The sequence below is a fragment of the Jaculus jaculus genome, chromosome 1 (assembly GCF_020740685.1).
Source record: "Jaculus jaculus isolate mJacJac1 chromosome 1, mJacJac1.mat.Y.cur, whole genome shotgun sequence".
Lineage (NCBI taxonomy): Eukaryota > Metazoa > Chordata > Mammalia > Rodentia > Dipodidae > Jaculus > Jaculus jaculus.
Genome location: NC_059102.1, coordinates 863541 through 878165, shown reverse-complemented (window position 1 = coordinate 878165; position 14625 = coordinate 863541). Strand labels below are relative to the sequence as shown.

The 14625-nt window shown below is 44.8% G+C and overlaps 1 protein-coding gene across 1 annotated transcript in view; it reads right to left on the bottom strand.

The window, feature by feature from the left end:
* Positions 1–14359, bottom strand: part of Cfap46 (cilia and flagella associated protein 46) — a 122579-nt gene extending 108220 nt beyond the window's left edge. The window contains exons 1-8 of the mRNA XM_045132205.1: positions 14253–14359; positions 13913–14037; positions 13562–13693; positions 13058–13122; positions 11527–11691; positions 8178–8301; positions 3635–3729; positions 2240–2350 (exon numbers count right to left, since the gene is read on the bottom strand). Of these exons, the coding sequence (XP_044988140.1) occupies positions 2240–2350; positions 3635–3729; positions 8178–8301; positions 11527–11691; positions 13058–13122; positions 13562–13693; positions 13913–14037; positions 14253–14301 (866 nt within the window). The 5' untranslated portion in view covers positions 14302–14359. The remainder of the gene's footprint in view (positions 1–2239; positions 2351–3634; positions 3730–8177; positions 8302–11526; positions 11692–13057; positions 13123–13561; positions 13694–13912; positions 14038–14252) is intronic.
* Positions 14360–14625: the final 266 nt, after the last annotated feature.

Below are 14625 nucleotides of genomic sequence, written 5' to 3'. Positions count from 1 at the left end.
AGCTACCCAGTGAGGCAGTGTGATTGTTCACCTAGTGGGCAGAGTGTGAAGAGACCACATGCAAAAAGGATGCAGCACAAGCTCTTTCTCCCTGGGTACTGGCCCTGAATGTCACCAGTAGCATTCGCTGTCACCAATCAGTGTCTCAGTGGCAATTAAGAAAATGATACTAAATCTCCATCAAATTACCAGAACCTGTGATAGCCAAACTACTATGAAAACTTCACATTTGCAGGTCAAAAGCTAAGACTTAGAGACACATTATTCTTCTCAGTGCTGTATCTTGACATGGTTAATTTCTATTGTCAACTTGATTTGCAAAGGAATCAAGTAAAAGCGATGTCTCTTGGGCAGGTTTGTCAGGGTGTTTCCAGAAAGGATTAACTAGTAAAAGGCTTTTCCCCCCGACTGAGCAGCCCTTCCAGTGGCAGCCTGTATTTAAAGAGTTTCCAGGAAAGGGCTGAAGAAATGTCTCAGAGGTTAAAGACACTTGCTTACCTTGAACTCTAATATCCCAGGTTCAATTCCTCAGTTTCCATGTAAAGTCAGATACACAAAATGACGCATGCATCTGGAATTTGTTTGCAGTGGCAAGAGGCCCTGACATGCTCAAATTCCTTCTTTCCTTCTTTCTCTCTCTCTCTCATTGCAAATAATAAAATTTTTAAAACTTTCTAGGAAAATATGCCTTACTTTTTAAAATATCCCTGTCTGCCTTTGTCCTTGCTGGCAAGTGCATATTTACTCCATTGCCACTATTCTACAGTGACACAAGAACCCATCTTCATCAGGCTTCCCGTGTGGACTCAAGAAGATAAGATGAGTGACTCTCTAGGAATCCTCCATGTCTTCAGCACCAGACTGGATCTGCTGAGGCATCCAGCCTTATGAAATGAGCAGCTACCAAATTCTGAGCCACTCTAGAGTACAGACAGCCATTGTTAAATTACCTGACCTGTATTATGTAAGCCAATCCAATAAATTTCATTTGGAATATATATTCATTCTATCAATTCTGTTCCTCTAGAGATCCCTGACTAACACAGTTCCTTCGGATACAAAATTGAACACACTATTCTTTCTAATCAATGATCAAATGATCACTGGGAACAGCTAGCATTCTCCCTACCTGTCTCTGATAAGGGTGGCTGTCATATGTAAAAACCATATGACCAAAATAATTATTATCTACTTGTACATCCATGTTTATTGCAGTACTATTTCCAATAGCTAAGAACTATAAACACCTAGATGCTCAAGGACATATGAATGGATAATAAAAATGTGGGACATATACACAATGGAAACAGACTGACACCACCTTTATGAGAGCATATTCCAGATCCTCAGCCTCAGCCTTAGCCTCCTCGTATTTGCTCCTCCTTGCATGAGCAAGTCTGGGACAGTGTTCAGAGGTTCCTGAAAGCACAGAACTGCAGTGAACTGAGAAGTGATCAGATAAATGTGTTCTTCCATGTGATGAATTGTGCAGCTCTTCAGAAATATGTAAGGGCTGGGTGCTGTGGTGCATGCCTGTAGTCCCAGCTACTTGGGAGGCTGAGGCAGGAGGATCACTTGAGTCCATTATTTCTGGGCTGTAATAAGCCATGCTGATTCGGTATCCACACTAAGTTTGACACCAATATGGTGACCTCCCAGGAGCAGGGGACCACCAGGTTGCCTAAGGATGGGTGAACCAGACAGGTCAGAAATGGAGCAAGTTAGAAATGTGCAAGGTGCTGTTATAGCCTGTAAATGATTGTAGTTAGAAGTTAAATTTGTTTATTCAATGTAGAATATGAAGCTATAAATCCCAAGTGCTCTCAGACAATACAAACATCAGGACCAAAAAACAAAACAAAAACAAAAAACACTAGAAAAAAAAAATTTATGACAAATCCTCCACTCACTAGGGTAAAAATACTTGCTTGTCTCCATCTTTTCACATTTTCTTTAAAAAAATATTTTATTTATTTATTTGCAAGCAGAGATAGAGAGGAGACAGACAAAGGGAGAGAAAGGACGCACTAGGACCTCTAGTCACTACAAACTCCAAATGCATGTGCCTCTTTGTATATCTGGCTCTATGTGGGTACTGGAAAATTGAACCCCAGTTGTTAGGCTTTGTAGGTAAGCACCATAACCGCTGAGCCATATCTCCAGCCCTTCTTTTCACATCTTCTGATACTTCTTTATTATTGTATAGTGGGCATGTATATAGAAAACTAAAAACACTTACTTTTCTTCTCTGATTGAAGGAAAGCGCTGGTGGTTGTAATGACTCAAATGTCCATAGGCCTTCTTTAAAATATGGTAGACATTTTCTGGTAACTCATTTTTATCCAGTTTTCTAGAATTGATTCAAACATTAAATAATCATAATATACTACCATATTTACTGCAAATTTTTCTTAGGGAAACCTAAGCTTTAAAATAGAAGCCTAAACTCTCCCTCCCCTTCCACCTCTTTTTAAATTTCCCAGGCAAATTTTCATACTTCCTTAAACTTCCTCATTCCCACCTGATATACTTTACCATCTCTGTAGGAAAAAAAAAAACAAAACAGGAAAATGTGCATGCACTCCTCTGTCAGCACTGCACCTAGATCACTTAACTTGGGAGACTAGGGCTTTTATCCACTCTTGGCAGCAGGACCTGGGGTCAGAATTCCTCTATCTCTGAGCATTATTGCCAGTAGGTCAAAAAGACCCTGATGTCAGCAGTCACTTTAGGCCCCAAAACACTATGGTCTTCTCATTCTCTCACAATCAACCACTCTGTGGTCTCCTTACTTCCCCCATCCCCCAGCAGTCTGTGGTCTCCTCTCCCGTCTCACAACCAATTACTCCTCACTCCCCTCAGCACTAAGAGCTCTGTAGTCTCTTACCTTCCTTCAAAACCAAGCAATGTGATCTCACTCCCCTTAAGCCTCAAACACTCTGTGGTCTCCTCATAACTGAATATTCTGTGCTCTCCTTACTCCCCTCAGCCTATGAACACACTGGACCTTCTCAATCTACTTCACACAGATACACTCTGATCATCATCCAAATTTTCCTACATCCCATAGCAAGTTCTGCTCCCAATCACAGAAAACTTCTTACAAACGTTTTTATGTAGAGCAGGTTGGCTTCAAATTCAGGATCCTTATACCTTAGCCTCCTAAGGGCTTGGGTTGGAGGTATGTGCCATTATACTGAGCCACAGTGCACATCTTAAAGAACCTCTCTCTACTTTCTAGATGTATTTCCCCTGACCATTAACTCTAGCCACCTCATCATGTTTTCCCCTGAACTGCCCTTAAATTGTTCCATTCATGTTCTATCTCAAGCCTTGTCCAGCAGGACTTAAGAGAAGCACCTGACCCAGCTAGGAACTTTGTTCACTTGTTTGCACTCTGTTTATCCGCTGGTGGCCCACTGGCATATTCTTCTCAGTGACGGGAAGAAGTCATAGCAAGTGTGAGGGGGAGGTTTCAGACACATTTCCCTGTGATCCTGGTACCACCTTCTCTAGAACAGTTCATACAGCACCAAAACTCTTTCCACTGACATAGATTATTGTTAAGGGAAGGGACATTGTCCTGAACTCAGTCCTGAGAATCTCAATCTTTGTTCTTCCCCAGACTACTTACACTTTTAACATATTAATGTAGAAACAGACAGACAGGCTAATGGAATGTTTCTTCTCTTCCATTAAAACAGCCTCATCCATGAGTTCATGTAGAACCTGTCATTAAAAAAAATAGAATATAAATTTGAAATCAAGTAATTATATATTCATTCAGATATTGTGGCTAGATAGTATTTTACAAATCCCACAAAATTAATATTTGAAATTAAGACATTTTCACTATTTTTTTTTTGCCAAATCAAGGTCTTACTCCTGGAACTTACTCTGTAGCTCCAGGCTGGCCTTGAACTCTTAGCAATCCTCCTACTTTCAGCCTCCCTGGTGCTGGAATTAAAGGTATGTGCCTGAAACAGGGTGCTTAGGATCCAGAAAAGCTCTTGAACCCCAAACCCTGGGGTCATTTCTAATTTTAATCAAAGAATTGAATTTTTAATAAGTCCAAGAAAGGTGATTATTAAATTATTGTATTTATTGAGAGAAGTACACAGCCAAGGAAAGACACCCACGTGGCTAGAGATCCCACATGGAAGGTCTGGAAAAACTATGGAAAGCAAAGAGAGAAAAGAAAGTTCAAGGAGCTCGTGTTATGTGAGGAGCTGGAAGAGTAAAGGAGCCCATGTAGAGAGTAAGGACTAGGGTGCTGATGCAGTCCGGTTCGCATTGCTGGTAGAAATCACCCAACCAAGAGTAGCTTCTGGGAAAAAGAGGTTTATTTTGGCTCACAGGCTTGAGGGGAAGCTTCACGATGGCAGGGGAAAACGATGGCATGAGCAGAGGGTGGACATCACCCCCTGGCAAACATAAGATGGGCCACAGCAACAGAAGGGTGTGCCAAACACTGGCATGGGGAAACTGGCTTTAATACCCATAAGCCCGCCCCCAACAATACACTCCATCCAGGAGGCATTAATTCCCAAATATCCATCAGCTGGGAACCTAGCATTCAGAACACCTAAGTTTATGGGGGACACCTGAATCAAACCACCTCATTCCGCCCCTGGCCCCCATAAACTGATATCCATACATGATGTAAAATACAATGCATTCAGTCTGACTTTAAAAGTCCCCATAGTTTTTAATCAATCACAATGATGTTCAAACATCCCCATAGTTCAAGATATTTTAACTGAGCCATAATACCAAAAATTAACCTCAAAAAACCCATAGTGGCACAGAATAAATATTCACACTGCAAAAGATGGCATTGGGCATAGCAAAGAAACATTCAACCAATACAAGATTTAAAACAACCAGGGCAAACATCAAACTCTGTAGCTTCAAGTCCAACAACTCTAGCCAGTGACAAATCTCCAAGTCCGATAATTCTAACCAGCAACAAGTCTCTGGCATTCCAATTCTGCCCCTCCAGCTAGGCTACTCACAGTCCTGGAAAACTTCATCGGGGCTGGCAGCTCCTTGGCAGCCATCTCATGGTCCTGGCATCTCCACTGGGTCTCCACTGCAAGCCACGGTTCATCCTCATGGCCCCATGGGGTCTCTATGCAGGCAACCAGCAAACCTGCTTCACACTGCCCATGGCCATTTCCAAAACACAAGACCGTGTTGCAAACTCAATGACCCTCTGTCCAGCATTTCTTATACACCACAATACCAGGTAGGGTGCCAATTTGTTAATCCAGGGGAGAATAAAGCAGACTTTGAAGAACAGGACTACTTGAGCACTCACGCCCTTTCAAAAGAGTCTACATTCTTCTTGTTGCCCCAGCGCAGGTCAGCTAGACCAGTCTCAAAGGTTGTTATCTCTCAGTTGCAGCTGAACAGGCAGCAGTTCATCCAAAGATTTTTCTTTCTGTGCCATATCCCTCTGCTCACACCAGTTCATTTCTACGCCAAGCAACCCTGCACAACTTCTCAGGACACGGGCATAAGAGGAAGCTTCTCACACAAACTGCTAGCTCAGTCCAGGCAAAGCTTTTTCTCACCCTCATAAGCCAAACCTCACAGTCCATAGTTCTTACTGCCTTCAGGTCTTTCAGCTCAGACCAGGATAGACCATCAAGCTGTACTTACAGCACTGCAAAGCATCTCTTAGGCCAAGGCTTCAAATCCTCCCACAGTCCTCTTGAAAATCATTTCCAAAAGGCCAAAGCCACATAGTCAGGTGTCTAGCAACAAACCCCACTCCTGGTACCACTTTACTGTTGCAGTCCGGTTCGCATTGCTGGTAGAAATCACCCAACCAAGAGTAGCTTCTGGGAAAAAGAGGTTTATTTTGGCTCACAGGCTTGAGGGGAAGCTTCACGATGGCAAGGGAAAACGATGGCATGAGCAGAGGGTGGACATCACCCCCTGGCAAACATAAGATGGACCACAGCAACAGAAGGGTGTGCCAAACACTGGCATGGGGAAACTGGCTTTAATACCCATAAGCCCGCCCCCAACAATACACTCCATCCAGGAGGCATTAATTCCCAAATATCCATCAGCTGGGAACCTAGCATTCAGAACACCTAAGATAATGGGGGACACTTGAATCAAACCACCACAGGTGCCTTCCTGGCTGGGCCTGAGCCAAGCCAGCCCAGGCCCAGCTGAGGGGAGAACTCACCTAAAGCTGGAAGTTTCCAAGTGTTCATACCCTATACCTTATAGTGCTGTCTTCTGGCTCAGGTGAACCAGAGGGACAAGCTGGTTGATTAGGGCTAGGGGCTGTCTCAGGAAGAGACAGGCTAACCCTAACACCTATTCCAGGGCTGAACTTGACTAACCACAATGTTTAAATCCTATAAAAGACCTCCTTCTCAAGAGGGGTCCTGGTTGTTTGATGAAAAACAGGTCTAGGAAACTAGGCAAGAGATAACAAGTCCAATCATCTTTGATTTCTAGCAAATGAAGGCTTTCCTGCCTTTTGTACTTTCAGGGGCCCAGTCACCCTAACTGTACCTCCTCTCATTCCACCATGTCTGGCACCAATTAAATTTTATATTCAGTTTTTATTTATAACTTAAGCTGATTCCTATATATCAAAATTAATAGCTAATGAATGTTTTCAGGACACAGTCCTATACTAATTACTTGCATCTTTACAAATTTTCTGTTAATCTTAAAAAAATTCAATTTTGTTATAAAATCAATATTTAATGAGTATCACTAAGGGGGCAGGGAGATGGCTCAGTAGGTAAGAGTGCTTGCTATGCAAACATGAGCACCTGAGCTCAATCCCTAGCACACATGTAAATAGCCAAACAGGACCACATATGCCTGTAACCCTAGTCTGAAGGTAAGCAGAAACAGAAAAATTGCTGGGGCTGATCAGTAAGCTAGACTGACAAAAACAGTCACTCCAATGAGAGACTTCTTCTCAAGGAAACAACAGAAAAGTGCAATTGAGGAGGACACTTGATGTTCTTCTCTGGTCTCTGCAATGTGTGTGAATGGAGTGCACACAACTGCACATACATATGCATACACTATACATACACACACAGACAAACACACCACACCACACACAAATAAAAAATAGAAATAATAACAATGAAATTATCTTTCAAGTAATACATATATATATGTATATATATGGCTTTATATCCATATATATAAATATAAACATATAAATATATAATATTTATATATAATATAATTAATAATATTATTATAATTTTATTATTTATTATTATATTATTATAATTAATTAATATAAATATAAATATATATATATATATAATATGTCTTCACATAGGATGAATTAGCAGGTCCTTTTGATTCTTTTTGCTTTGTTTGTGAGTATATGTATGTTGTGGTAGTTTGAATTGATGGCCCCATATATATTCAGGATTTTATTCAAGTTAGTAATTTAGATCTGCAGCCACCTGACTGGAGAAAGTGCCACTGGGCTGATCTTAGGGTCCAGCCCTAAGATGTGATGGTGGATTTGAATTCCAGTTTAAAGATATGCAATGTGCTTGAGTTCTGCCTGGAGTTCCTGAAGTGTGCTTGCTTGCTTGTGGTGACTCGTGGCAACTTGTGGCTCACTCGCCCTCTCTCTCTCTCTTTCTCTCTCTCCCCTTGTGGCTTGCTTGCTCGCTCGCTTGCGCTCTCTCTCTCTCTCTCTCTCTCCTTGAACCTGTGAAAGTGGGCCAGCTTCTTCTGCCATTATGGAACTTCTCCTCTATTTTCAATAAATATCTCTTCCTTTGTAACTGTGCCTGGTTTGGAAGCTCCTCTCAGTAACCTGAGGCTGTGTGCTACATAGGTGTTTTAAAAAATATTTTGTACTTATTTATATGCAAGCAGAGAGAGATAGAGAGAAGACAGACAGAGAGAATGGGCATGCAAGGCTTTCTAGCAGCTGCAAATGAAGATGAATGTACTTTGTGCACCTGGCTTTATGTGGGTACTGGAGAACTGAATCTGGTTCAGTAGGCTTAGTGGACAAGTATCTTAACCACTGAGCCATTTCTCCAGCCCTATAAGTGTGTTTTTAGATGTCTCAGTTGATGAACATGTTTATGGGTTTTGTGCATAGTTTCCAAACAATCACTTAACAAAACTCCTCAGACCTATTTTTAAGCATGCCAACTTACCATAACTGAGAATATTTGCTGGTACTTCTGTGGCACATTAGCTTTTATGAACGGAGCTGCCGTGGTGCAAAACTTGGCGGCCTCCTCCTTCCTTCCAGCTTGCAGGTAACATTCAAGAAGTTCCCTGGACATGAGAATAGCAGATGTTAAACCTTGTTGAAATTGTTTTCAACTGCTAATGTCTGACAGAAAGAGCCTTATAGTTTTGAACTTTTTGTGCTTCATAGACTTTCAGAAATTATCCTGATGAGCTCCTCAAACTCTTCAGACTCACAGTTTAGTGGAAGGGCCAGCAAGACCAAGATAAATGGCCACTTCCAGTGTAGGAAGGGGAATTATTGACATTTTAAATATCAAAAACATTTACAAATGACATTTTGAAGGAAGGTCTTATTAGTATCCCCTTCCACTTAGACAGCCCCCAAATGACCACCAGCAGTCACCCAAGCCTGGAGATTGTGGTTCTGACTTGAGGCCTGTTGCAATCAGGTTTGCATTGCTGGCAGAAATCATCCAACCAAGAGCACCTTGTGGGGGTGGGGGGAAGGTTTATTTTGGCTTACAGACTCAAGGGGAAGCTCCATGATGGCAGGGGAAAACAATGACATGAGCAGAGTGTGGACATCACCTCCTCACCAACATCAGGTGGACAACAGCAACTGGAGAGTGTGCTAAACACTGGCAAGGGGAAACTGGCTATAATACCCATAAGCCTGACCCCAACAATACACTGCCCCGAGGTGGTGTCAATTCCCTAATCATCATCAGCTGGGAACCCAGCATTGAGACCACCTAAGTTTATGTATGACACTTGATCAAACCACCACATTCTACTCCTGCCCCCTCCCCATAAATGGATGTAATGCATTCAGTCCAACTTTAGAAGTCCCCATAGTTTTTAATCAATTCCAATGATGTTCAAACATCTCCATAGTCCAAGGTCCTTTAACTGAGCCATAATGTCAAAACATCCCCAAAACCCTATAATGGCACATAGAAAACACTCATACTGAAAAAGATGGCATTGGGCATAGCAAGAAAATATTCAACCAATACAAGCTTTAAACAGGGCAAACATCAAACTCTGTAGCTCCAAGTCCAACATCTCTAGTCATTAACAAGTCTCCAATTCCAAGAATTCTAACCACTGACATGTCTTTGGAGTTCAAATTCTGTCCCGACAGCTAGGCTACTCACAGTCCTGGAAAACTTCACCTGGGCCAGCAGCTCTCTTTAGGAGCCATCTTGTGGTCCCTGCATCTCCACTGCAACCCACAGTCCATACTCTTGGTTCCACCGAGTCTCTCTCTATGCAGGCAATTGAGCAAACCTGCTTCACATTGCCCATGACCATTTCCAAAACACAAGACCATGTTGCAAATTCAATGACCCTCTCTTTCCTGCATTTCTTATACTCCACAATACCAGGTAGGGTGTCAATTTGTTAATCCAGGGGGTAATAAAGTAAACTTTGAAGAACATGACACTCCTTCAGCATTCAGTCCCCTCTTCAAGACTGCATTCTTTCTGGTGTCCCGATGCAGGTCAGCTGGCCCAATCTCAAAGGTTGTAATGTCATGCAATGAACAGGCAGAAGTTTTGGCCCAAATATGTCATTTTTTCTGTGCCATATCCCTCTGCTCACACCAGTCTATTTCTATACAATGAAACCCTGCACAAATTCTCAGGATATGGTCATAACAGCAAGCCTTTTACACAAACTGCTCCTAGCCCAGTCCAGACAAAGCTCTTTCTCACCCTCATAAGCCAAACCTCACAGTCCTTAGTTCTTACTGCATTCAGGTCTTTCAACTCTGACCAGAATAGTCCATCAAGCTGTACTTTCAGCACTTCAATGTGTCTCTTAGGCCAAGATTTCAAATCTTTCCATATTCCTCTTAAAAATCAGCTCCAAAAGGCCAAAAGCCACACAGTCAGGTGTCTAGCAGCAATGACACCACTCTTGGTACCAACTTTACAGTTGCAGTCAGGTTTGCATTGCTAGCAGAAATCACCCAACCAAGAGCAGCTTGTGGGAAAAGAAGGTTTATTTTGGCATATAGGCTCAATGGGAAGGTCCATGATGACAGGAGAAAATGATGTCATGAGCAGAGGGTGGACATCACCTCCTCACTAACATCAGGTGGACAATAGCAACCAGAGAGTGTACCAAATACTGGCAAGGGGAAACTGGTTATAAGCCTGCGACTAACAATACTGCCTACAGGAGGTGTCAATTCCCAAATCAACATCAGCTCGGAACATTGCATGCAGACCCCTAAGCTTATGGGGGATACTTGAATCAAACCACCACAAGGCCCTATGATGATGAATTCTCCATTGTCAACATCTACACAGTCCTTGGCTTGCTGTAAGTTCCCTGGCCAAACCTGTGAAAGATCCCTCTTAGTCCAGCTGACACAGTAACCAGGCATTTGCCAATAGTCTATTCCTGTGGCTTCCAAAGAGACCCCATGTGCTAGTTATTGTGGTGGCTTGAATATAAAATGTCCCCCATAGCCCCATGTGTTTGTGAATAAGCCTTATACTTAGTCTTCCAGCTGGTGGAGCTCTTGAGAAGAGGAGCCTTGCTGGAGATGTGTCACTGGGGGACAGCCTTGGGATTCCGGCTTGCCATTGCTAGTAAGCTCTCTCTCTGTACTTCCTCCTTGCTGATGTGTAGAGATGTGATGCCCCAGTTGTCTGCTCTTGCCATGCTTTCCACACCATGATGAAACTTTCTAGAAAAATTGTAAGCCAGAAATAAACCCTTTCCTTCATAAAGCTGCTTCAAGTTGGGTGTTTTGTCCCAGCAATGAGTAACTGCTACAGTCATGCTGGCTTAGCTGTTTGCTGAAATGCCTAACACTCAGAAATTACTGCATTAAGGTTTTAAAATCATAGGCTGGGACTAATGACCAGGTTACATTTCTTTATATACATACATTTGAGAGAGAGAAAAGGAGAAAGAGGCAGATAGAGAACGGGCGCTCAGATCCTCCAGCCACTGCAAATGGACTACAGATGGCATGCACCACCTTGTGCATATGGCTTACATGGGTCCTGGGGAGTTAAACCTGGGTCCTTTGGCTTTGTAGGCAAATGCCTTAATGGCTAAGCCATCTCTGCAGCCCCAGATCACATTTCTTTTGCTTTGAGTCCTAATACAAATCTCTTATGTCTGTTGCAACATCCACATATTTCCAGAGAGAGTCTTCTGATAAATCACAACCCTAATCCCAACCATGGAAGAGAAAGCAGGGGACACATAACCTGGCCATATATACTCATGCCCCAGAAGGAACAGACCAGGTCAGGGATTCTGCCAAGGGCTGCCACCTCCACTCACAGCATCAGCTCTGCCCTCCACTCCATGTCTTCTTCCTCAGTCTGATTTAACACACTGACGATTTGTGAGAGGCTAGGTATCACAAGGTGGTGACATCCAGGCTTGAGAAATGGACGCACCATCTGCCAGTAGAGCACTGAAGCATTGAACACCAAGAAGTAGTACCTGCAACCAGGGAACAGAAGTCAGAGTGGGAGAGCTGCAGGGTTGCTTCCTGGGCCCATGCAGGAGGGGAGTGCAGGTGATGCCCCATCTGAGGTGCATAAAGATGCAGAGCCACCCTTGACAGCCCTGTTCCACACAGCAGTGGCTACAGTCCAACTCAGTGGCTATGGGTAGGCTGTGACACCTGAGTCTAGATCCAGCTCCTTCCATTCAATAACTCCACAAACCAACCCCAATGAAAACACAACCGAAAATACAACCTTGAGCAAGGAAGGATAGGGTATGGAAGACTTTCTGGAGAAAATGACATCCTAGTATGACCTGAAAGTGTCCCAGGAATCAAGGAGCTGAATGGACAAATGAGGGATTCCAAGGACAAAGTCCATATCTGATCATAAATTCTGGGGGTGTTGAGGACTGTGTGTGGGCATCTCCCTGTAAGCAGCAAGGCACCATCTGAGGGATTCACATAGAAGGGCCATAGGTCTCTCTATCTGGTATGTGAGCCCTCAGGTGTCTTGATGGTGTCCTGTTATTGGTCATTGGACAGGCCAGCGCTGCTCATTACTCAGGAAGGAGGAAGGACAGCAGATCAATGGGTTGTCATTCCTCTGGGTCATCTTCAGGTATCACCAGGACCCCCGTGGGTGAAGCGTAGCCTGGGACTGGAGGGCTCCCATTGGAAACGCTCACTGTGCTGGTACTTAGTGGCTCAGTATATAACCCTGCCCTTAGAGGGAAGGTTGGTAAGGCTGGATGCTGTAACCCAGAATTTATACATTATGTGGCCAGAAAAGGCCATCAACAGATAAGAAACAGACACTGGCAGAATGAATAAAAGTCCCTCCAAAGGCTGGGTTCCTGTGCACATGTGTTTATACCACTTTGTGTGCAAGCTTAAGTTTCAATAGCTTAGCTTGTTTTTTGGTGAGGAAGGCATTCACTGAGTAGAAAACTGTGTTGGCATTTCAGTGAGTCACTTCTGCAGACAGGAAACCTTGGCCCAGAGGCAGAGGTCAGCAGACCACCCAGAGGGACCTCAGGGAATGGCCCTCTCACATGAGAATTGTCGACCCTAGAGGCCAGAAGTGAGGAAGTTCAGGGGATAAGCCAGGAGGGAGGGCATAGAGAACACATCCAGATAATCTATATGGATCACAACAATGGCTGACCACAATAGAGGGTGCAGCTTCAGGAGAATCTTGCATGAATATGGCCAGTTCTCCAAGATAACAAGACGAGCCTGTGTCCATAAATCAAATGAAATTTCACAACAAAAATGGGGTGGGAGGACCTGATGGGCTAAATAAAAGCATCACTTGGTAAGTCTGGACACTGAGGTCTCACATACTACAACCATGCTTACCTTGGTTCTCCTTTTGCAAAGTTTATAGCCTTCATGTATTGAGTCACACAATTTTCAAATTCCTCCTAAAACAGTGCAAAGAACACACAAGTAAGCCAAATTTGCTGTCTAAACACCCATCATTGCTCTTCGCCACTTCTGTCACTCACTGAAACCTACACAGTATCCCAGTTATGCACAGCTGAGGGATTCTTGAAGACAGAAACCAAAGCTGCCTGCACCCAGGGATACCAGCCTCCTCCAACTCCCCTGTGCCCAGTTCAGGGAGCGCTGCAGGGACAAAAAGCAGATATGGCACAGCCCTGCAAAAGTGTAGGGATCCTCTCTGGCTCCTATGAGATATCTGGTGAGTATGAGGAGAGAAACAAGCATCACACATGGCTCCTGTCACTAACCACAAGTCCATTTTGTTAAAAGCTCTTCTAAAACCTGTTTCTCTACCACCCTCTGGAGGGAGGGCGGGTGTTAAAAAGTGAAGACTGGAAGGAGGGGCTACATTCTCACCACATTTTTCTCTGACTGTGGGGCACACAGCTGGGCCCTGCATAGGTGTGCTCTGCCCAGAAACTGGGTGACTGGCCCCTTCACTTTGAAGTACATCTGGATGCAGTCCTCACTCACGTTGGGCTGTCCCATCTGTAGGACAGGGGGACCAGAAAGAGCAGGAAAAATGTTCTTAGGACAGAGGGGTATGGGGACAGGCTACCAGTGAACCCAAGCCTGTGAACCCACACCTCCCTCCCCATGTCGTATCATCATCACCACCCTCCCTGCCCCACCTCTGCAGCCACATGCACCCAGACACCAGGAAGATAGGAGTGCCTGATCCAGTGCCAGCTAGGCCCAGGGCCCCACCTTGAGAGCCTGTTCTGCACACAGTACGAACAGGTCAGGGCTGAAGCTTTCTGTGGGGTCAAACTCTGACTTCCCCAGGTTGGCGGACTTGATCAGCTCATAGGCTCGCTGCAGCGCGGCTGCATCTGTGGGGCAGAGGGTTGGGAAGGGGCACAAGGTCAAAGAAGCACATCTCCAAGAGGCTCCTCCACTAGTGCAGACGCAAACCTCTGAATTCCAGCTAGCCTGCCCACAGCCCTCCCCAGGCCACCACAACGCAAGAGGCGCTGGAAGTGGTGCTCTGCTGAGGTCAGAAAAGTCCTCAAGGACAGCTCCTCCGTGGGGCAGGGGTGCGGCCCACCTTGGTGACTTTCAGCACGGGCCAGCTCTTGCGTGATGAACAAGTCCATGGCGCCGCGGCCCACACTAAGCTAGCGGCCTCCCCGTGGGCGGGTAGAGGTTGCCTAGCTACCAACTCAGAGGGACGCGGGGCTGAGGGCGCAGCCGCAGTGGGAGTCCCCGAGATTGCGCACTGGAGGCGGTGCTAAGGAAGGGGAGGCTGGCGGAGGGACACTGGGCGGGGTTCGCAGGGGCGGGGCATGCGCCTCTGCGGTCAGGCCCGGGCTCTAGCAGCAGAGACCACCCACGAGTCCTTGTTCTGTGGAAGTGCGCGCCCCTCGCGTGTATTCCTCCGCTCACTCATCCATCTGTCCACCGGTTCATCCATCCATGCA